Source organism: Charadrius vociferus, unplaced genomic scaffold, assembly GCF_000708025.1.
Source record: "Charadrius vociferus isolate BGI_N301 unplaced genomic scaffold, ASM70802v2 scaffold142, whole genome shotgun sequence".
NCBI classification, from domain to species: Eukaryota; Metazoa; Chordata; class Aves; order Charadriiformes; family Charadriidae; genus Charadrius; species Charadrius vociferus.
The window spans coordinates 1,301,759-1,319,729 of NW_009647025.1; the positions used below are offsets into that span (position 1 = coordinate 1,301,759).

The following is a 17,971-nucleotide window of genomic DNA, read 5'->3' on the forward strand; positions in this document are numbered from 1 at the left end:
AATCCTGCAAGCACACAGCTTGGTGGCAGAGTATCCGCTGGTACTGTGAACTTGCTCTGATAGTAGTGTTTTGGCTGCCCTGGAGCTAGCTTGGGGAATGAAGCAAGTTGGGGCTGAGGAACAAACCTCAGCATCTCTCAGAAGTTGTTTTAATGTCTTTGCACAGGAAGTTTGATAAAGGGGCAGAAGTGTAGGGCAAGTTGTCTGAGGGTCGAGGTCTTTACAGAAGCAGAGATTACTGTTTTATTTTGAGGATGGCTTTAGTGAAGTCAACAGAATTGACTACTGCATCTTAAAGAAGACTTTTCCAGTAATCTTCCCCTACTTTCAACATGATACATGCTGCTGAGGCAATGTCTGGATTCTTGTGTCTTGAAAGAGAAGAATGATGTTAGATGTAACCGGTAGAATTTATTTATTTTAAAAAGCTTGAGGAGGAATACTGAGTTTCAGTAGCTCCACAGTCTGACAAGCATACTGACCTTGGCAGTTTCCTTCATTTCTTATTGTTTACTGATCTAAACTTCAGTGTTGGCAGCAGCTAGATAAAACACAGAGTTGTGGAAAATAAAGCAGAAAAGAGCTGATTCTGAACTTATTTTGCTTTGGTATCATCGGGATGAGAATACTCTTAGCTTTAAATACTCTTTTAAATCTTCATCTATTCCCTAATTTCAGATATAGTTTAAAGAGAGGAAAATGATGCTAACACAAAAACTTACTTGATTGGAGTGATTAAATGAGCTTTTGAAATAGAATTCAAGAGAACTGTCAATAGGATTTAATGGAGGCTGTTGATATATAAAGAAATTCTGGGAAAGAGGCAAAGATTAAGTTAATTTTCTTAGGTTTTTTTTGTTTAATTGTTCTAACCTCTTTAAATGAGGTGCCTTTGTAAAACACAACATAAGTAGAAAGAACAGTTATGATGAGACTCAATGACTGTCAATCGAGAGCAATTATATTTACTGTTTTGTACAGCAAGACTTGTATGTTCAGAGAGAAAGTTTAAGGTACCTGTTGTTCATTTTATGGGATAAGGAAGAAAAACATCAGAAGAAGGAGAATAAAAGTATGATTCAATGAATGGTGGCTGAAAAATGAGAATTTTTAAAAATTAATTTTGAAAGGGAAATAAATGCTAATTGAAATCAGACTACTTTAATTCTGAATAAGAACATACACTCTTCTTAGACAACCATAAATTCATACCTTTACTTCATTTTAGTTGCTTTTTGTAATTGTCCTTGAACGAGAAATGTAAAATATTGAGAAGTGACATAGCTGTAGATTATGATGTAGTTGTACCTCTGTTAAGATGAGTACTTAAAAAAAAATTACTGCACTCTTCACAGTTTTATTGCACATGGAGAATGTGGGAAAAATTAGGGAACTGCAGCTGAGAAGGCAGGAGGGAGCACTTTAGATAGCAATGAATCTGTAAGAGAATGTCAAAATGATGCAAGATGTCTGTATTTTCAGATGAGCTCCATTTATTCTGTTTGTTTCCTGATGCGAGGGGTAACTTGCACTTACATGCACAGAGAGGTGTCTTAGAGAAAGAGGTCCTTAGTGTGCCAGCACACCATGGTGGCTTTGGAGCACTAATTGTTCTTTCCACCCTCTTTACTAACGGTTGGCATGTCTGCCCTTTCCGGGGTTGTAAAGGAAGCATGTGAAAGATTAAAAAGCCAATGTACAGACTCCTCTGCCCCACAAGTTCAGACAGAGGCAGACTGGATTTGAGACTTTTTGGAAAGGAGTGACAATTCTGCTTGGCTGGAAGAAGGATTTGTAATTCAGCCCGGGTTTATCAAGGTGTGTGCACCCTGGGCTATGGCAGATATTTGTTTGAACTGAAGCTACGCGCATCATTAAACCTGTCTCTTTCCTCCTCTTGAATTGTCTTACTATGGAACCCAAAGTTAACAAATGGCTTGACCTCTGATATGGTTTTATTTGGTCCTTTTTGCCTCCTGTTTGATTTTTTTCTTAATGGCAATCGATAGAATTTTTTGTATTTCCGTAGTCTGAGTCTTCTCTGTCGTGGTAGAATTCAATCAATGAAAACCTGAATCTGTAAAATCTCAATGCTGTTAAAAAAAAAAAAAAAAAAGCTTGGTCTTTCATACTTTATAAAAGAAAATGGGACTAATGAGCAGTATGGAGGGGGATACAGCACAGCAGGCACAATATTTACTAATGCACTTTCGGTAATAAAAGTGTGAAGTTTGGACAAAAGGTTTGGCAAACTTCCCATTGAATACATATTTCATAGGTTGGTTTGCAAAGGTTTGAGATTTAATAAGGAGAGTTTTCTGCTGTTGTTCATTTATAACTTTGAATCACAAAAATAAGACATGCTTGGCCTCTATAACAGAAAATGAAAAAAATTAAGCCTATATTACATAGCACTTCAATAAAAATATTCTAAAGAGAAACAGAAGAATAAAGGAGACATTATGTATGATTGTTAAACATCTTTGAGGAATACACGATGAACTGAAAGGAATGTGCAGAAAACATAATTACCTTGGCATTTCTCACTGTTGTTCTTTTAACTGTAATTTAATGTTCTTCAGCTGTGTACCTTTCAATGCTATAAATTATTAGATATTTGTATTGTGCAGAAGAAACAAAAGGGTGATGCAGAAAGGGTCACAGTGAGTTTAATCTCATGCAGGGCATTGCATAGGGAGAGCAATTTCTTGGTGGAATCATTAAATTGATCAATATCAAACTCCATAGTCACCCTGGTTACTTTTCTGTAGTCCTGCAAAGAGGCTGGCATCACTATCATCTTAAAAATCCCATTTTGTCATCTCCTGTATCATGTTTAACTTTATAGGGGACAGGAATAAAATGCTTTCTGCTGCTCCGTTTTCTTCAAGACTCTTCAGCAAGTCTTTCCTGATGTTTGGTTTATGCCTGTATGGGAGAACTAATGGAACTAAGAAACTTGACTTTTTTTCTTATTCTTGTTATATCCATAATCCCATTCTTAAAGGTATTAAGTATTTCCCCTAGAAGGGAAAATAAAGTATAATTTGTAGAAAGAGGTAATACAGGTTTCAGTTTTTGGCAGTTTCTTCGATTACTAGTTCCTGTGCTGGTCTTCAATTTCTGTTGAAGAAATGCAGTAGTACATTTTCTCGGAATGGATTTCAAAATATCTGCATAAAATTGCTTCACCAGCCTCTAATATACATTACCCTTGCAATGCATTATGCCAACTCTTTTTCACCACAAAACAGTATTTTCTAATGGGCTTGAAAAAAAAAAAAGGAAAATATATGGTATCTAGATAAAACGCCGTGACATATTTGTAGAGTTTTATTATGTTATTATGCCATTAGAAATTTGACAAGGGCAGCAAAGTCAGACTTCTGAGTGTTGTTGATTAATTAGTGATCAGTAAAGATCCTGATTTCAGTTAATGTTTTGTGCAAATGACTACAAGAACAGAAAGTGTTAACATAATAACACTTAACATAATGCCAGAGTACTGTTTCAGTGTCTGCTCTTGTGGTGTTTGCTGCTGATTATCAAAACAGACATAGGCCTTGTTCGTGCTAAGAAATGATAAAAACCCCACAAACCTGTCTCTAGTTTTCTTTCTTGTAGACAAAAAGCTAAAAAAGTATGAATTGAATTTTTTTTCACAACTCCACAGGCAGATTGAAACATCTGGACGTGTACAACTTACTCCATTCATTTCAACAGGACATTTCTCTTATTTCTCGAGATCATAAGTTAAATGACATGCTAACTGTTCCTCGGCTCTTTATTTACAACCAGGAAGTGTTTCTAACAAGGATTGTCTTTGCCAACTATAATTAGAAAGCTGCCAGCAAACATAATGGACAAGAAACAGATTGCAAGGGTAATTGTTTGTCATTTAAGCTTTAGAGCACTTCATTAATACGTAGTTTTTTTAAAATTTGGAATATTTTATGGTTATAAAGTTTACTTTATAGCTAGTGAAATTTACACAAATGCATTTAGACTTTTTAAATTACACTGTTTTTTCAAGTAATCTATTCATGGATGCATGTTTTGTTCCATGGCTTATGTTGTGTCAGTAGGTTTTGGCAGAAGAGACCTGGGACACTCTTACTCCGAATAACATAGTCTTTTGATACTAACCAAAAAAAAAATAACACTGAATTAATTCTTTTGTGGCTCAGCCAGTGAAACAGTATTAATTCTTCCCTGACTGATCCATGTGGGAAGATGTAACATGTTCACACCACTTGAGATACTGTCCTGTAGACCAGCTCACTTGTGTCGTAGCAGAAATCCATTCTTATGCCACCCACTGTGCAGAACGAGATCTCATAACTTCAGCTCCTGCTTGAAAAGTTCTTTTTATCCAGTGCCATCCACATGCAAGATGAATAATGAGCGCCACTGTTGTTCACTTTCACTCAAAGTAAATATCACCTCACTTTACAAGTAGTTCTTCCTGAAGCTAGTAGAGTACTTGCGAGAGAAGGTGCTCCTTAGCATGAGTGTCACTGCGACCTGGGCCAGAACTACCACAGTGGTTGTAACAGAGAGGGAGGACTCTGTAGATTTGTCTGCTCTTGGTTAAATGCTTGGTTTGAGTATTTTCAGAAGTTCAGTGAGATGACTAAAAATAATAACTTCTCAGATATTTTCACAGGTTGTTATGTAAAATTGATTTTTTTTTTCCATCTAACATCAGCATCATTCCAAAATTAGAGCTCCATTAGCTTCTCTGCAGGCTTAGTTTTCCATCATCGGGGGCTACAGATTGTTTTCTATGGAAAAATACAGAAAATGACATTTCTTCCCATTCTTAGCAGATAGTTGCTAGCAGGGCTGAATTTTCTGAAGTCTTCCTGTTGTCTCTCTGTGGTGAAAACAATCCATTCGGTTCTACCTAATTGCCTCCTGGGACTTAACAGAATTTATGGCCTCCAGAGGAATCAAGTTGGAGCTCTCTTCATGATGTAGTAAAATCATTTTGCCTGGACATCTTCAGAAAATGACTGGAGCACTTCTGTGAGTGAATTACCTACTGCTTTAGTGCTCGCTGTGTTTTAGCAACTCTGGTAACTAGCAATTTAGCAATTTTGCTCTAGGGATGACATCTTTCACGTATACATGTGAAGGACATGCAAAGAAAGAGGGTCATCTTTTGTTTATCAATTTCCTTGTTCTTGTAGGTCTGATGTCATGTGTGTCATTTGTGTTTACCGAGCAAGGTATCAGAGAAGCAGGGGAGCAAGCAAGTCTGCTTTTACTCACTGCACAATAACTGACAGGCAATTGCCACTACTGCAGTGTATTTTAGAATAGGTTGCTGTGTCATGAACTTGCATAGAAAGGAGCTATGAGATCCTGGTCAGAAAGATCTCCCCCAGTTTCATCAAGTCTGTCTCATCTATTACAGACATCCAGTACTGTAAATTTTCTGAGCGCGTTTCTCAGTGTTTGATCTGCTTGCGTTAGTCTTGCATCAATAACACAAAAGTTACTGTAGCTACAGCACAGAAAGATGGATGTTATTTCAAAGAGCTGCTTTACAAACCAGATCACCAGAAAAGCACTTTGTCTTGCATGCCTCCTGTTTGGAGCGCCTAATAAAAGGACTCCTTTCTCTGACAGTTTTATTTGCAGCATAGGAAGGTTATCTGCACACCCATTTTTTTGTCTTCCTGTGAAAATCAATTTGTGTGCACATAAAAGTCCCTGCATGTTATGGAATTGTTGTCAAACAAAACTTTGCATGAAGAAATGTCCCTGCTGAGACTGATTCCTCCCTTCTCCCCCAGTTTTTTACAGCTCTTTTTAAATTTACAGTCACTTTTTTTTTCCTCAGCTCTGTCCAGTGTAGTCTGGCTTCAGTGTCTTCTGTCTCGAAAATGAAGCCTAGCCATGGAACGTATTTGGTGGCGATAGCAGCAGTGCCGGTGGCAGTGGAGTTGCTGCCTCCTTTGACCTGAACAGACTGTTAAGTCAGTGATTCACTCACTCTAAGCCCATTCCTCTTTTCTGCTGGATCCGTGTATGCGAGCGCTCAGCCGTTACGGGAGGTTTCTCGCTAGGTGTTCTGGGATGAGGCTGGCACGATCGCATTCACCTCCTGTAGTCATTTGGCAGCTGTCAGGTAGCAATGGCTTTTGGGTAATTATGGGCAAAACTGAATGAAGGGATTCTCTCTCGCCTTTTTTCTGTTCCCTCAGATGATGTTCACAGGACCCCCTTGCTCACATGATCCTCCTGGCAGGTAGCTGCCACGTGTGGCATACAAAAGAACTGAGTGATACGTTTTAAAAACCCTTTAGTCTATACACAGTCCTGCACAAATGTGTTTCTCTTTCAAATGAAAATAGAAACATAAAAATGTTTTCTGGTCATTATGTTATTAGGTATACATTTAATTTTCTGTGTTTTCCTGTAAAGAGAGAATTTAGCTGTTCAGGTATTTTCTACATTAAGTGGAGAAACAAGACGATAGTGCAGGATACAGAGATTTTGCATATCTGCTTCACTTTTTTTCTGCTTCACATTAAGCACACAAAATAGGAAAAATAACATCATTTTTACATGGCGTGTTGTCACGATTGAAGTGATTTTTAGTCTTTCAGATAAAACTACTACTGAAAATATATACTTAAAGCATACAATTTCAATAATGAAACTGTTGTTTGTTCTTAAATCTTGGAAGCCTGATTAAAGGAAAAAGTTTGATTAGTATTATCAGCTCATTAATTGCATATAGGTTTATAAATTACTTAGAAGCTGGACTCTATAAATTACAATTAGATCTGCCCACATCCTAATTAAGCATAACAGATGCGTACTGGAGTATATCAGGATATTTCGGGAGGGAGGGGAAAGCAAGGACTTATCCAATTAATTAACTATTTTTTTTCTTCTTAAAAAAAAAATAAAAAAAGAGAAGAGGTCTCTGGGCCTGGAAAAATTTAACACTATGTTACGAGAAAAAAAAGAATTTAAAATCAACTTTTGCTGGTGATCCATTATTTGAGTAGAGAGGCATTTGCTGCTAATAAACCTTTGCACTTCTGCAGCACTTCCCAGGTGAGATCCTTGCAGCATCCCACAAGTAAGAAATGGATTTCTTCATGGAAACATATTTTTTAATGCCAGAAAATAGTGAACTGAGAAACAAAGGCTGGAATTCAGCAAAGTTCTTACCTTCACAACTAATTTTAACATGATGGTTTCTAAATCAGTAAACAGGATTTGAATCAGGTAAATTGCATGTTGTTTACATGCAGTGTTTGCACTAATATTCCAGCATTTAAAATAGAGTGAATTGTATTTTTATAGATACATATATTTAAAGTTTCTGTCACAGTACTGCCACCTACCTTTACTTTTAACATAGAAGTTTGAAGGTGTTTTATTTAAGAGTCTTTTCTCAGAAAATCTGAAGAGAACCTTTTCACTTATGATGTCAACAGTAAAATCACCAGTCTTGTTTGGGTTTTTTTGGTTTTGTTTGGGCGGAGGGGCATTTCTTGGTCAGGGGAGTTGGGCTAAAGCAGTTTCCTTAAAACAAGTTTTATTAAACTGATCACATATTGGATCTGTTTCTGTGGGCAGTCACAATGGGTTTTATCAACAGAAATCAATTCTAAATTGTCAACATGATAATGGTGGCATCCCCCTTAGCATGATAGTGCAAATATTTGGCAGCTCCAGGACTAGTTTTGAGGTTATTAAAAAATTGATCAGTCTGAACCATTATATTATATTTTCTTTTCCTGTTGCTGAAGCTGTGTATGTTCTTCTTTGTAATATACTGTAGGTTTTTTTATATTGGGGTTTTTGAGAATGCTGGACAGTCTGTTGCCTTTGCCTTGGCATAGCCCCAAACCCAGATACATCCTTTTTTGTTGTCATTGGCTTCATGATGGTTTATTGGTGTGCCCCTTCCAGGGAAATAATTGTCAAGCTTCTTGTTTTTGAAATGACTTTTCTGGACAAGGATAAACATAGTGCTGTTTAAAAAGTATCTTTCTAGAAACTGCAAAACCACTGATATAGATACTGGTACGCCTTTGCTTTGGAGTTCAGCATAGCAGACCACCTCATTTAGAATCTGAGACATGAACGTAATTCATGTGATATTATTATCAAACTGAAACCAAATAGAAGTTTTAGTTCAGGAAAAATGTGTTCAGATGTAAAGATGTACTTCAGTGTTCTGAATTGGTTTAGTATAGTATTTCAGAGTCAGTCAAGGTCTAGCAGAAGATGTTGTTTTGATTTTGTGTTGTATAAATCTCTCTTGTTTAAACGTAACTACGTTCAGGGCTTTTCCCTCCTTTCAGTTGTCTACTGGGCAATAATCACAAAGAAGGAAAAGAGAATTTATACCTACTGTATTAGTAGGAAATACACATTTTGTCTGTGAATTTCCATGAAAAACACCTCACAAAGTTGTGATGGTGACAGATAAATAAATGAGACTCATGGCAGAGAGAGTTAAGCCTAGTGACAGAGAGAAGGCGACTCTGGAGACCTAGACCAGACTCAAAGCTGGAAAGGTCACACTGGTGTACAGAATGTAAAGTGAGGACCATGACCCCTGTCCAGACAGAGACCCAGTGCATGCACTTACCATTAGTGTATCTGGAAAGGTAATGTAAAGAAGTGCCCTCGGCACTTACTTTGTTTGGAGTCTGTATCACCTTTGTGGTCCCTGTCCTGTCCCTGTAGCTCTTTGCAGCAGGGATCTTCTGTCCCAATTTTTTGCATCACTTAGGAGAAAAGGATTCATTTTTGGTTGGTTCCTCAATAGGGGGTGGTGGAGGGGAAATCAATGCTGATAAATTATTGTGCACCCACTGAGGTACAACCATTAATACCAGCTGAAGATACAGTGTGCTACATTTAAGGGCAAAGTGCCATTTAAAGTCATTGTTTACAACTAAGCACACCTATATGTTAAAAAAAAAAAAAAAAAAAGGTGTGCGCATTAACAATTTTTAAATACAAACAAAGGTGAAATTAGTGGTATTCTCTGCTCATTATTGTTAGATTTGCTAACCTAGCATAATTTCATTTTCATTATTAACTTTTTAAAGGAGTGCTATGATCGTTTTAACACAGCTTCTCTAATTAATTTTCTTGCAAATCTAATTCAAATGCGAATATTTTGTGAGACAAGAATGTGCCATCATTCCAACAATTAATATTTGTAAATACAAGTAAGATGTGGCTTGTAGAAGGGAATTGGAGATTTTGGTAGACTTGACATAATATACATTTTGATCCCTGTGGCTCCATACCTGAAACTTTGGTGAATAGAAGCAGCAGTGCTAAACGGTGTGTTTAAGTGATGCTGCCTGTCTCTGTTCTGTGAGATCTAGTGTAGAACAAACCCCCTAAATGAAGATAGCTGTTGATCGGGTATGTGAAGTGTGATCAGCCTTTCCATGCATTACAGGTAACGTTTAGGATTGTTGTATGTGTTCTGATACATGTGTTCAGATACTCAATGCTTTTTATTGTTAAGTGTTTTTACAAATATTTTTGTTGTGCTACAGCTGCAGGAAGTTTTGCTTTTTTAACTTATTAGTATACATCTTAGCTTCAGAATCAGAGTTCAACTGATACAGTCACACTTAGAATCAAAAGTAAATACTGTTAAAGATGGGTGGGCTATCATCTAACTTACTTTGATTTAAAAAATCAAGGAGCTGAGCGGCACAGATCATGTATTTTATTTAAAGAGCTGAGGGATTTCTTGCCACTTAAAACACAAAAAATCAGGGTTTTTTGTCCTTTGCATTGTGTGTGTATGTGTGTTGCCTGAAACTTTGATTACCTCATTCCTTTGTAGTCATGAGACACAGACAACCTGTTGGGATCATCCTAAAATGACTGATCTTTTCCAGTCCTTAGGTGAGTGCATGTCTTAAAATAAACCATTACGTGATGTTCATTCCATAAGTAAAAGCCTGTGATGAGACACACTTTGCAAGAAACCTGCTGCCTTTATCCATGTCGTGTTTATTGCCTTTCAGTAATTTTAATTCTGAACAATATGCTCTGACTCTATGCTTTAATGTAGTATCTTGTTTATTTCTTTTCAATCCACAAGGGGTTGTCCAATGATGCAGGGTGCCTGCATGTTTAAAGCAGGATGCCAGTCTGCAGGGAACTAATTTTTGTAATAAATCAGAGCAGCTGCGCTATCATTAAAGGCTAGACCATCTTAGAGTACCACTAGTTCAACATGCTCTGCTAACATCTAGATTTACTGTGAAATCTCCCTTTCTAGGGAGCGAAAGGGTAAAATGCTGTTAAATAAGGAAAAATGTTACTATACCTATCAAATGCTGTTAAATAAGGAAAAATGTTACTATACCTATCAGTTTCTAAAATAGAGCTTATGGCTACCTGATTGTCCCTTTCAAAACACTATTTACAAAGTCATTGCATAGAAATTATGGCTTTAAAAGTCATTTTTTTCTCTGTTACTGTGACCTTTGCTGACCTGTTTTTCTTGTATGTTGTCTGATGGAGTTGTAAATTATTTGGGAAATATACCGCATTTAAGCACTTGTCTGGAAACTACTTCACACTGCATAATATCTATGTGAAACCCAATTATAAGTATATGTATTACATGTGCTAAGATAGTGACAGGCTTTCTGGTGCACCAATCTCTGAAGGCCCTGGACTGCCAGAGTCAGGAGGCTTTCCCTGCAGGTGGATTGGACTGAGGTCCCAAATTCTTGGGTTTATTTTTTCTGATATAGGCTATTAACTCATTGTAGAGAAGGAAAGGGATACAAGACTTTTTCCAAAATATGAAAATTTATATGTAAAGGAAACTTATGGACTCTCTTTTTAAGGCTGCTCACGTTTCTGTTTCTGCTATTTCAGCTGACTTGAACAACGTACGCTTCTCAGCTTACCGTACAGCCATCAAAATCCGAAGACTGCAAAAAGCACTGTGCTGTGAGTTTGGCCTTCGAGACAAATTGTTTCTCAACAATACTTGGGGAAGGGAGGGTCAGCTTAAGCCTAATGACATAAAAGTTTAACAAGGGACCGGAAAGATCCTTGACAGAATGTCAACCAAAAAAATGGCAGGAAGAATTCCTAATAGTAGGTGTCATTATTGCAAATGAACAAAATAAATTAATGAAAAAAAGTGGTGCAGCAGGTAAGTTGAAATGGTATGCCCACTTAGAGTACTTTGAGAAGTGATAGGAAAATAAATATTGAGCCTCTTGACTATTGCATGCTGTTCCTGATGCAAACCAGCGTGGCATGATGTGAGGTACAATCCTGACCTTTGACATAAACTCAGATATTATATTTTTAGAGTTTTATCCTGGGGTTTTTTTGTGTGTTTACTGCTGCTAGATAACTTTGAAAATGTTCCTTCCTCACAGCAAGAATATCTTTTTGTGTGAATTCCAGTTAAGGAGGCATTCAGGCTGCCCAAAGAATGAGGGGAAAGAGTACACATCTATATGGTCGTTTATTGTAGTTGGTATTACTGTACATTTTAATCACAAAAAGCTACTCTGACTAAACAAACTAATTATTATTAGCAAGGAAAGAGTACACATCTATATGGTCGTTTATGGTAGTTGGTATTACTGTACATTTTAATCACAAAAAGCTACTCTGACTAAACAAACTAATTATTATTAGCAATAATAGTATGTATGTATATATTGGAAGTGTGGGGAAGGGTCTTAGAATTAGACAGGAAATAAACACGTGTTTCGTATGGATATTGGTTCTTCTGCCCAGACCTGTGTTGACGTTTATCCTTGTTCTTAAGCAATCTAATAATTCAGTCACAGTCCACTCTGAAAAACACATAGATTTCATCAGCAGTAAAGGACAGGTGCCTACTGAGTAGGCTCAACTGTCTAAACTACTCATTTCCAAGGTTCATGTCTGTATCTCTAGATCACTAGATTTTTAAGAAAGCGTTTGACATTATATCACAATTATGGTTTAATTCAATGGCAAGTTGCATGACTACCACGTTCAAAGTTTAGCATCCGCAGAACTGAGATATCAGGAGGTCTTGTCCTGTCCTCCGGACTCAGGACTTCTCCAATTCACACAGCAAGTATCACACTGGAATTTTGGACTCTCACCTGAGTCTCCTGGGCAAAGCAAAATCAAGAGTACTCTTTGGAGTCATCCTGTCACTGGTATTTCTGCATTATTCTTGAGAATCAGGATGATAAAAAGAATATATGGTACTTTCAAGGGGGATCTGAGCTAGCTTGTAACTGCTCAATGTTTATTTTAGAGAAATCGGATTGAATTAATAGTTTAATGTAATACAGAAATGGTTTACGTCATAGAGAGGGGCAGGACACATGAAGACAAGGACAAAAGGCTTGGAAGGAAGCGAGATTTTGTGAGAAGGCAGAGAAAACTGTGTGGAAGAAAACTATCAGAAACAGAGCTGGAGATTAAGGTGTACAAAAAAGAAAGGAGTGCAAAAAATTCTGTTGTTGAGATGATGAGAATATGGATTTTAGAAATTATTAGGACTATGAAAGGAAAAGAAAATACATAAAGCCACAGATATACCAGAAAGAAAACAGGGTGAAGCAGAAAAAAAATGGCAACTTGACAATTTTGGAAAGAGATGTGGGTTGTGGATGAGTGTGAAAGTCCCAGATTTTAGACCTTTCAAAAGGTTTTGGCAACAGCTGGTATAAAAACGTTACACAACATTAGTGAATTTTCTTGTTTAAACTCAGGAGTCCTTGCGTTGGAAGGACTTTTCAGCCCTGAAGGGTGTACAGTACTGCAGTCTAAGTAGGAGCACAAGAGGGACAAAGCCATCCTAAAGATGCGAGGAAGGAAGGAGTTGCGCAAAGAGGGATTCCTTCCTGCCCTCCAGGTGGTTAGTTTTCTTTCCACCCTAGAAGACAGCAGCCTGATCTTGGCAGTAGCTTCTTGGCTGTGCTTCAGATATGTATTATACCAAATGAAGCTGTGCCTGAGATGGTGACAAGCTACTCCAGAATGCTAGAGTGCATCTATGCAACAGCACAAGCTCTTGGGAGTACCTCTCGCCACTTCTTTATCTGCTATGCTGGCTTCTCACAGAGTTTCAAATCAAGTTCGAGATCGTGGGTTCAAGGTCTTACATTTGGGAAAAAGCAGAACCTGTCTTTTGCAAGATTGTTTGATGGTATTGAAAGAAAACCTGTATTGCTTTGGCACAGCCTAGGGCTTCTCTGTGCAAGAGATATGGACTCGCCCAAGACTATAGTTTCATCTCCCAGCAAGACTAAAGAGCATCATGAGCTTTCTGCTTATCAGTGTGCTGGTTACAAAGTATGCATCAACATGTACCTGAAAACCAATAGCAAAGCAAGAAACAAGAAAGCAAAGTAAAATTCTCCTTGTGCATGCTGCTCCCCAGGGAAGACAAAAATACAGACTGCACATAATGGATGCTAATCACGCTGCCTGTTTCTGACAGTCATACAATTGTCTAGCGACCTGTATAGAACAAACTTCACTTTCATTACTTCTAATAGGCTTTGAGGATGATCATACTTCCTGCTCGTGCTTTTACTGCAAAATATATCAATTTTTGTAATAACTGCAATGGTTAGCTCTCCTCATTCGCAGATTTCAAAAGTATCCTTCTATCAAAGTGAATATTGTCTCCATTTCAGGGGGGGAGGTGGAAAGAGGACAGAAGGAAGAAGTAAGAAGTACGGAGAAGATTTCAGTTTGAAAGAGCCAGGAGTAAAGCTATCATGTCTATAGATCAAATCTGCCTCATTATTTATGAAACCGTTTTCTTGCTCCATCTCTGTCTCATGGGAGGAGATAACAGCCAAAAAAATCTTTATTACATGCACATATTTGACCAAGGGTTGGTGTAATTTGTGAGAACACAACATTGTGGGTTTTTAAGAAAGTCATTACAGATTATGCAGAAAGCTAAATGCTACAAGAATTTTCTGCCCATGAACAGGAACTCGTTATGATCTGGCATAATTTTAAGACTACCTTCAAAAAGATGTGTTCCTTTTGTCAGGAAAATACTGTTCTTTTTGTCATTGTTTGCTTAGCAGCAGATTATTTCTTGCCAGGGAACAGGTCAAATTGCATTTGACTCTGATGATTTTTGGCCTGTTTCTGTCCTGTGAATGATTGCTGGGATATCCGAAACACAGCATGTACTAACACCTCCTCTCTGAAGAAGGGAAGAGTGGTTGAGCCTATCTAGAATTCTTTTCTTGACTCTTTTTTTTGGTGGTGGTTTTGTTTTAAGGTAGGAGGTCATCTTCTATGCCCCTGCCGTTGGTTCTCTGGTCTGAATTGCTTTAGTCTGCCATTGCATTTCCTGTAATTTTAACTGTGGATGGTTTTTAAAGGTGTTTGGATGTAGAATGCTTCAGAAAGGCTTATGTGCTAAGGCAAAGAAAATGTCAAAAAAAAAAAAATTAACTCAAAAATGAGATCACTGTAAAATGTGAGAAATTGCTGTCATAGCCGCAGTGTGTGTATAACTGCAAAGGCCTTTTTGGTGAGAACTCCAAGGGCAGAGCTGAAGTGGGATGCACAGTCCATCTTGCACCTGATAGATTTTGACTTTGTAGTGAGGACTGGGAACAGAGTATTAGTGCTATACAAGCAGGTTTGGGGGTGTGTAATTTGAGAACTGTACTTTGGAAAACTTTTTGATGCCAAATCTCTCTTCTAAGTCTTTCCTCAGTAAGTGTCAAAAAACCCAGGGTTCTGGGGAAGTTTTTCCCTCCCACTCCCCCTACCTCCTTCTAGAAGTGGGCAAGCAGAGTCATGTTTCATCTTGTTCTGTTTTTTGGAAGGTAGATTCCTGCAGAGACTAATATATGTGTGTGTGTACCTGCGTGTATTTATTTTGCAGGAAGCTGAGGAAGGTTGCAGGTTGGAAAGAGGACATTCTTGATTAGCTTCTCGGTCTCGGATGATGTGAGGCAGGCATACTGAGCGCACTTTTCCACTGTAGCAGAAGAAGAATGGGGCCAGAGAGAGTATCCTGTGTTGCAGTTGTACTGGGCAGCTATGCAACACCTGGCCCTGACTATAATATTTTATTCTTGTGCAGCATACTTTAACTCGTTTTCAAGAAATGATATTGCCCCAGATACTGAAGTGTAGTACTGGAAGGGGAAAAAAGGAACAAAACAACGATGTGTATTCAGAGTTTCTGTCACTGAGCTCCTCTAGGTGATTTAAAATTTAAGAATGCTAATAGGAATATCAACCGCACAAGGTTAAGGAACGAACATTAAGGCACACCAGACTAAAAGCAAGAGCCATGTAGATTTCCCTCAGCCATCCAGTCTTTTGCTGGAACTGCTATCATTTACAAGGTCTTTCTAATACAAAAGCTCCATATCAATACCTCCCTATTTGCTGTGGCGTTACAGCAGCCTCAAATTTGCCATTAGCAGCTGCATGTCTTTACTTGCTCCTGAGTCAATCTCTCAGAACTGCTTGAATGACGTGGTTTCTGTTTATAGTTTTCCTTTGGGAAAGTCTCCTCGCTGCAGAAAGGAAAGAAATGACCCTTGTGTCCATTTGTCGGTTAACAGCAGGATTGGTCGTTCAGCGTGTTTGAGCAGATGCAGAACGTTACAGCAAAAATGCACTAAAAGCTCTGTACAGTAGGCTTCATGCCAGCAATGGCATCTGAGTCTCAGGTTAGCTTTTCCCCATCTGCATAAGCATAGTTTATCTGAAAACTTTCAGAAATGAAATGTAATGAGAAACTAATCCCTCTTTACATCAGCCCAATCCAGGGGTCCTGCTGGTAGGTACACCTTACCATGGCAGGGTAACTGCCTGTACCCAAAGTTCATTCAGCCCGCTGAGTACTGAAGTAATCAGGGATGGAACTAATTTCCTCTGGTTGTCCTCCATGAATGGTGTCATCCAAAAGTGTAAGTTTTGCTCAATTTACATTAGTGCAACAGCAGAGTTTCCTTTTAGTATGAAAATGCTGAAAGTACCTCTCCCAATCCCCTCTAGAAATGTGAATGTGAGATTTTAATGCCAGCAGATCAAGATGTGAAGTTAGCAGGCTTACTCCAGCATCTGTTGAATTGCCGTTTTCATTGCGAGGATGGTTATGCTAAGCCAAGCCCCAAAGCTACAACTTTTTGGCATTCCAAAGGATTCCAAGTTTTCACTGGCTTTAAAAAGGGCAGGTTTTGGGTGCTGTCAGGCTGTTTTAGGAAGCTGCTTACCTACTTTTAGCCAACATTTAAGTACATTATAAAAACATGTTGAATAAAATACCACTGCCAAACTGATTGCAATAATTTTGAGGTTGTTTTTTTTTTTTCCTCCCCCTGTAAGTCATGAAGGAAAAGCATGAAAAGTGGCCATCTCTCCTTAGTGCAATATTTATGTGGTTGGGTAACATGTTACAGTTTTGCACCTGGCTTTACCCCCCTCACTCCAATCCAATAGTCTGTGTTGCATTGTGGTGTAGTGTGGGTTTTTTTAATGTGCGCTTTGTGTTTTGTTTTTAAATATGCCTGTGAGCCTTTTCCAGTGTATTACATATTTTCCAACTACTGTAGAAGATTATGCTGCAGTGTAGTGCCAAATGCTTTGGCTACCTCAGGTCAAACAAGTGGTGAGGTGTTTTGCTGCAATTAGCAGTCTGCCTGTTTGGTAAATACATGGCTCGCATTTGTTTGCAAGCCCAAGAGATGAGCCTTGAGAAAAAAAGAAAAAGAAAGTAAAAAGCAAACAAACATAACCCCCCTGTAAAGTTAGAACAGAATGTACGGATGTCAGTGCGGGAGTAAAAAAGTAAGGGCTATGAGGTACTGTTTCTCATTATACAGTAATGCTATGAAGGGTAGATTGAGGAAATGGGATTGGGAATGTAACCTTCTTTTGGCCTATAGCCTTATCTTTTGATAGATGCTCGTTGAGTTCTTGACAGAATTGCTCGTAGTGGTTAGTGTTGTCTTGCTCCTGCTCTTTTCTGCTGTATTTATTTTCCAGCTCAAGCTAGACTTACCTGATTTGCTGAGACATTTGCTCAGAATGGGGTCCTTATTTAACATTATCGGTGCAGAGCAATTTACAACACATCTGAAGATTGTCATGTTTCATTTCCTTTGAGAGATGACATGTATAGTGTAAATGTGTTACTGGCTCTCCAGAAAGAGCTCTGCGTGAGCTCAGAGTGTACTTCAACTTCATGTTATGTACACTGTAGCGAGCATACTGATATGTTGCAAATATGTTTTTTGCTAAAGCCCTCACTTCTGACAAAAAATGTCACTGGGGATTATACCACCCTTTGACTTACATTATTTTTCCTTCTTTTACACCAAAATGTTTCCTCTTTTCCACCTTGTTTTGCAAAAGGAATTAAAAGGGCTTATTGACAGCTTTTTATTTTCACCATGCAAACCCCAGATTTTCACAATTGCAATCACGTTTCTGTGGTTTTGGGGACAAAACCCTTGTCACATCTAGGATATCCGTAGCATCACCAGCTCCTTATAGAATGCATGCAACAGAGATCAAAATACTTTTCATGAAAGTGTAGAGTTTTTGTGTTCTGGAAGAATGCAATAAATAATCTCCCTGTGTCTCCCCTGCTTTCTTTTAAACCTTGATTTAGCAACTGCTGTTCAGTTCATCAGGCCTCAGTACACTCCTGCTGCATTTAGGAGAACATTGTTACCTAAGAATTTGCTTTCCTTTACATTTAATCAAAAGTGATAGTCATTTAATGGCTTTCTGCTTTATGGTAAATGTGAAGAATCCTCTAAGCCTGGTGGTCTCCCAGTGTGTGTACATCTGAAGTTAAGATCCTCTAATTACGCCGACTACTTCAGCGGCTTTTTAAACGTTCTTCCGAGCTGTGCAGTGTCACTACGGTGTTCTTGTTGATTCTGTTTTTTTAAATATATAGTATCGAAATGCTGTCGGCTTCTCACCGAGG

At 38.2% G+C, this 17,971-nt stretch overlaps 1 protein-coding gene across 1 annotated transcript in view; it reads left to right on the forward strand.

Annotated features, from left to right (window-relative positions):
• Positions 1–17,971, forward strand: part of UTRN (utrophin) — a 389,280-nt gene that overhangs the window by 313,025 nt on the left and 58,284 nt on the right. The window contains 2 exon segments of the mRNA XM_009895523.1: positions 9,848–9,909; positions 10,897–10,971. Of these exon segments, the coding sequence (XP_009893825.1) occupies positions 9,848–9,909; positions 10,897–10,971 (137 nt within the window).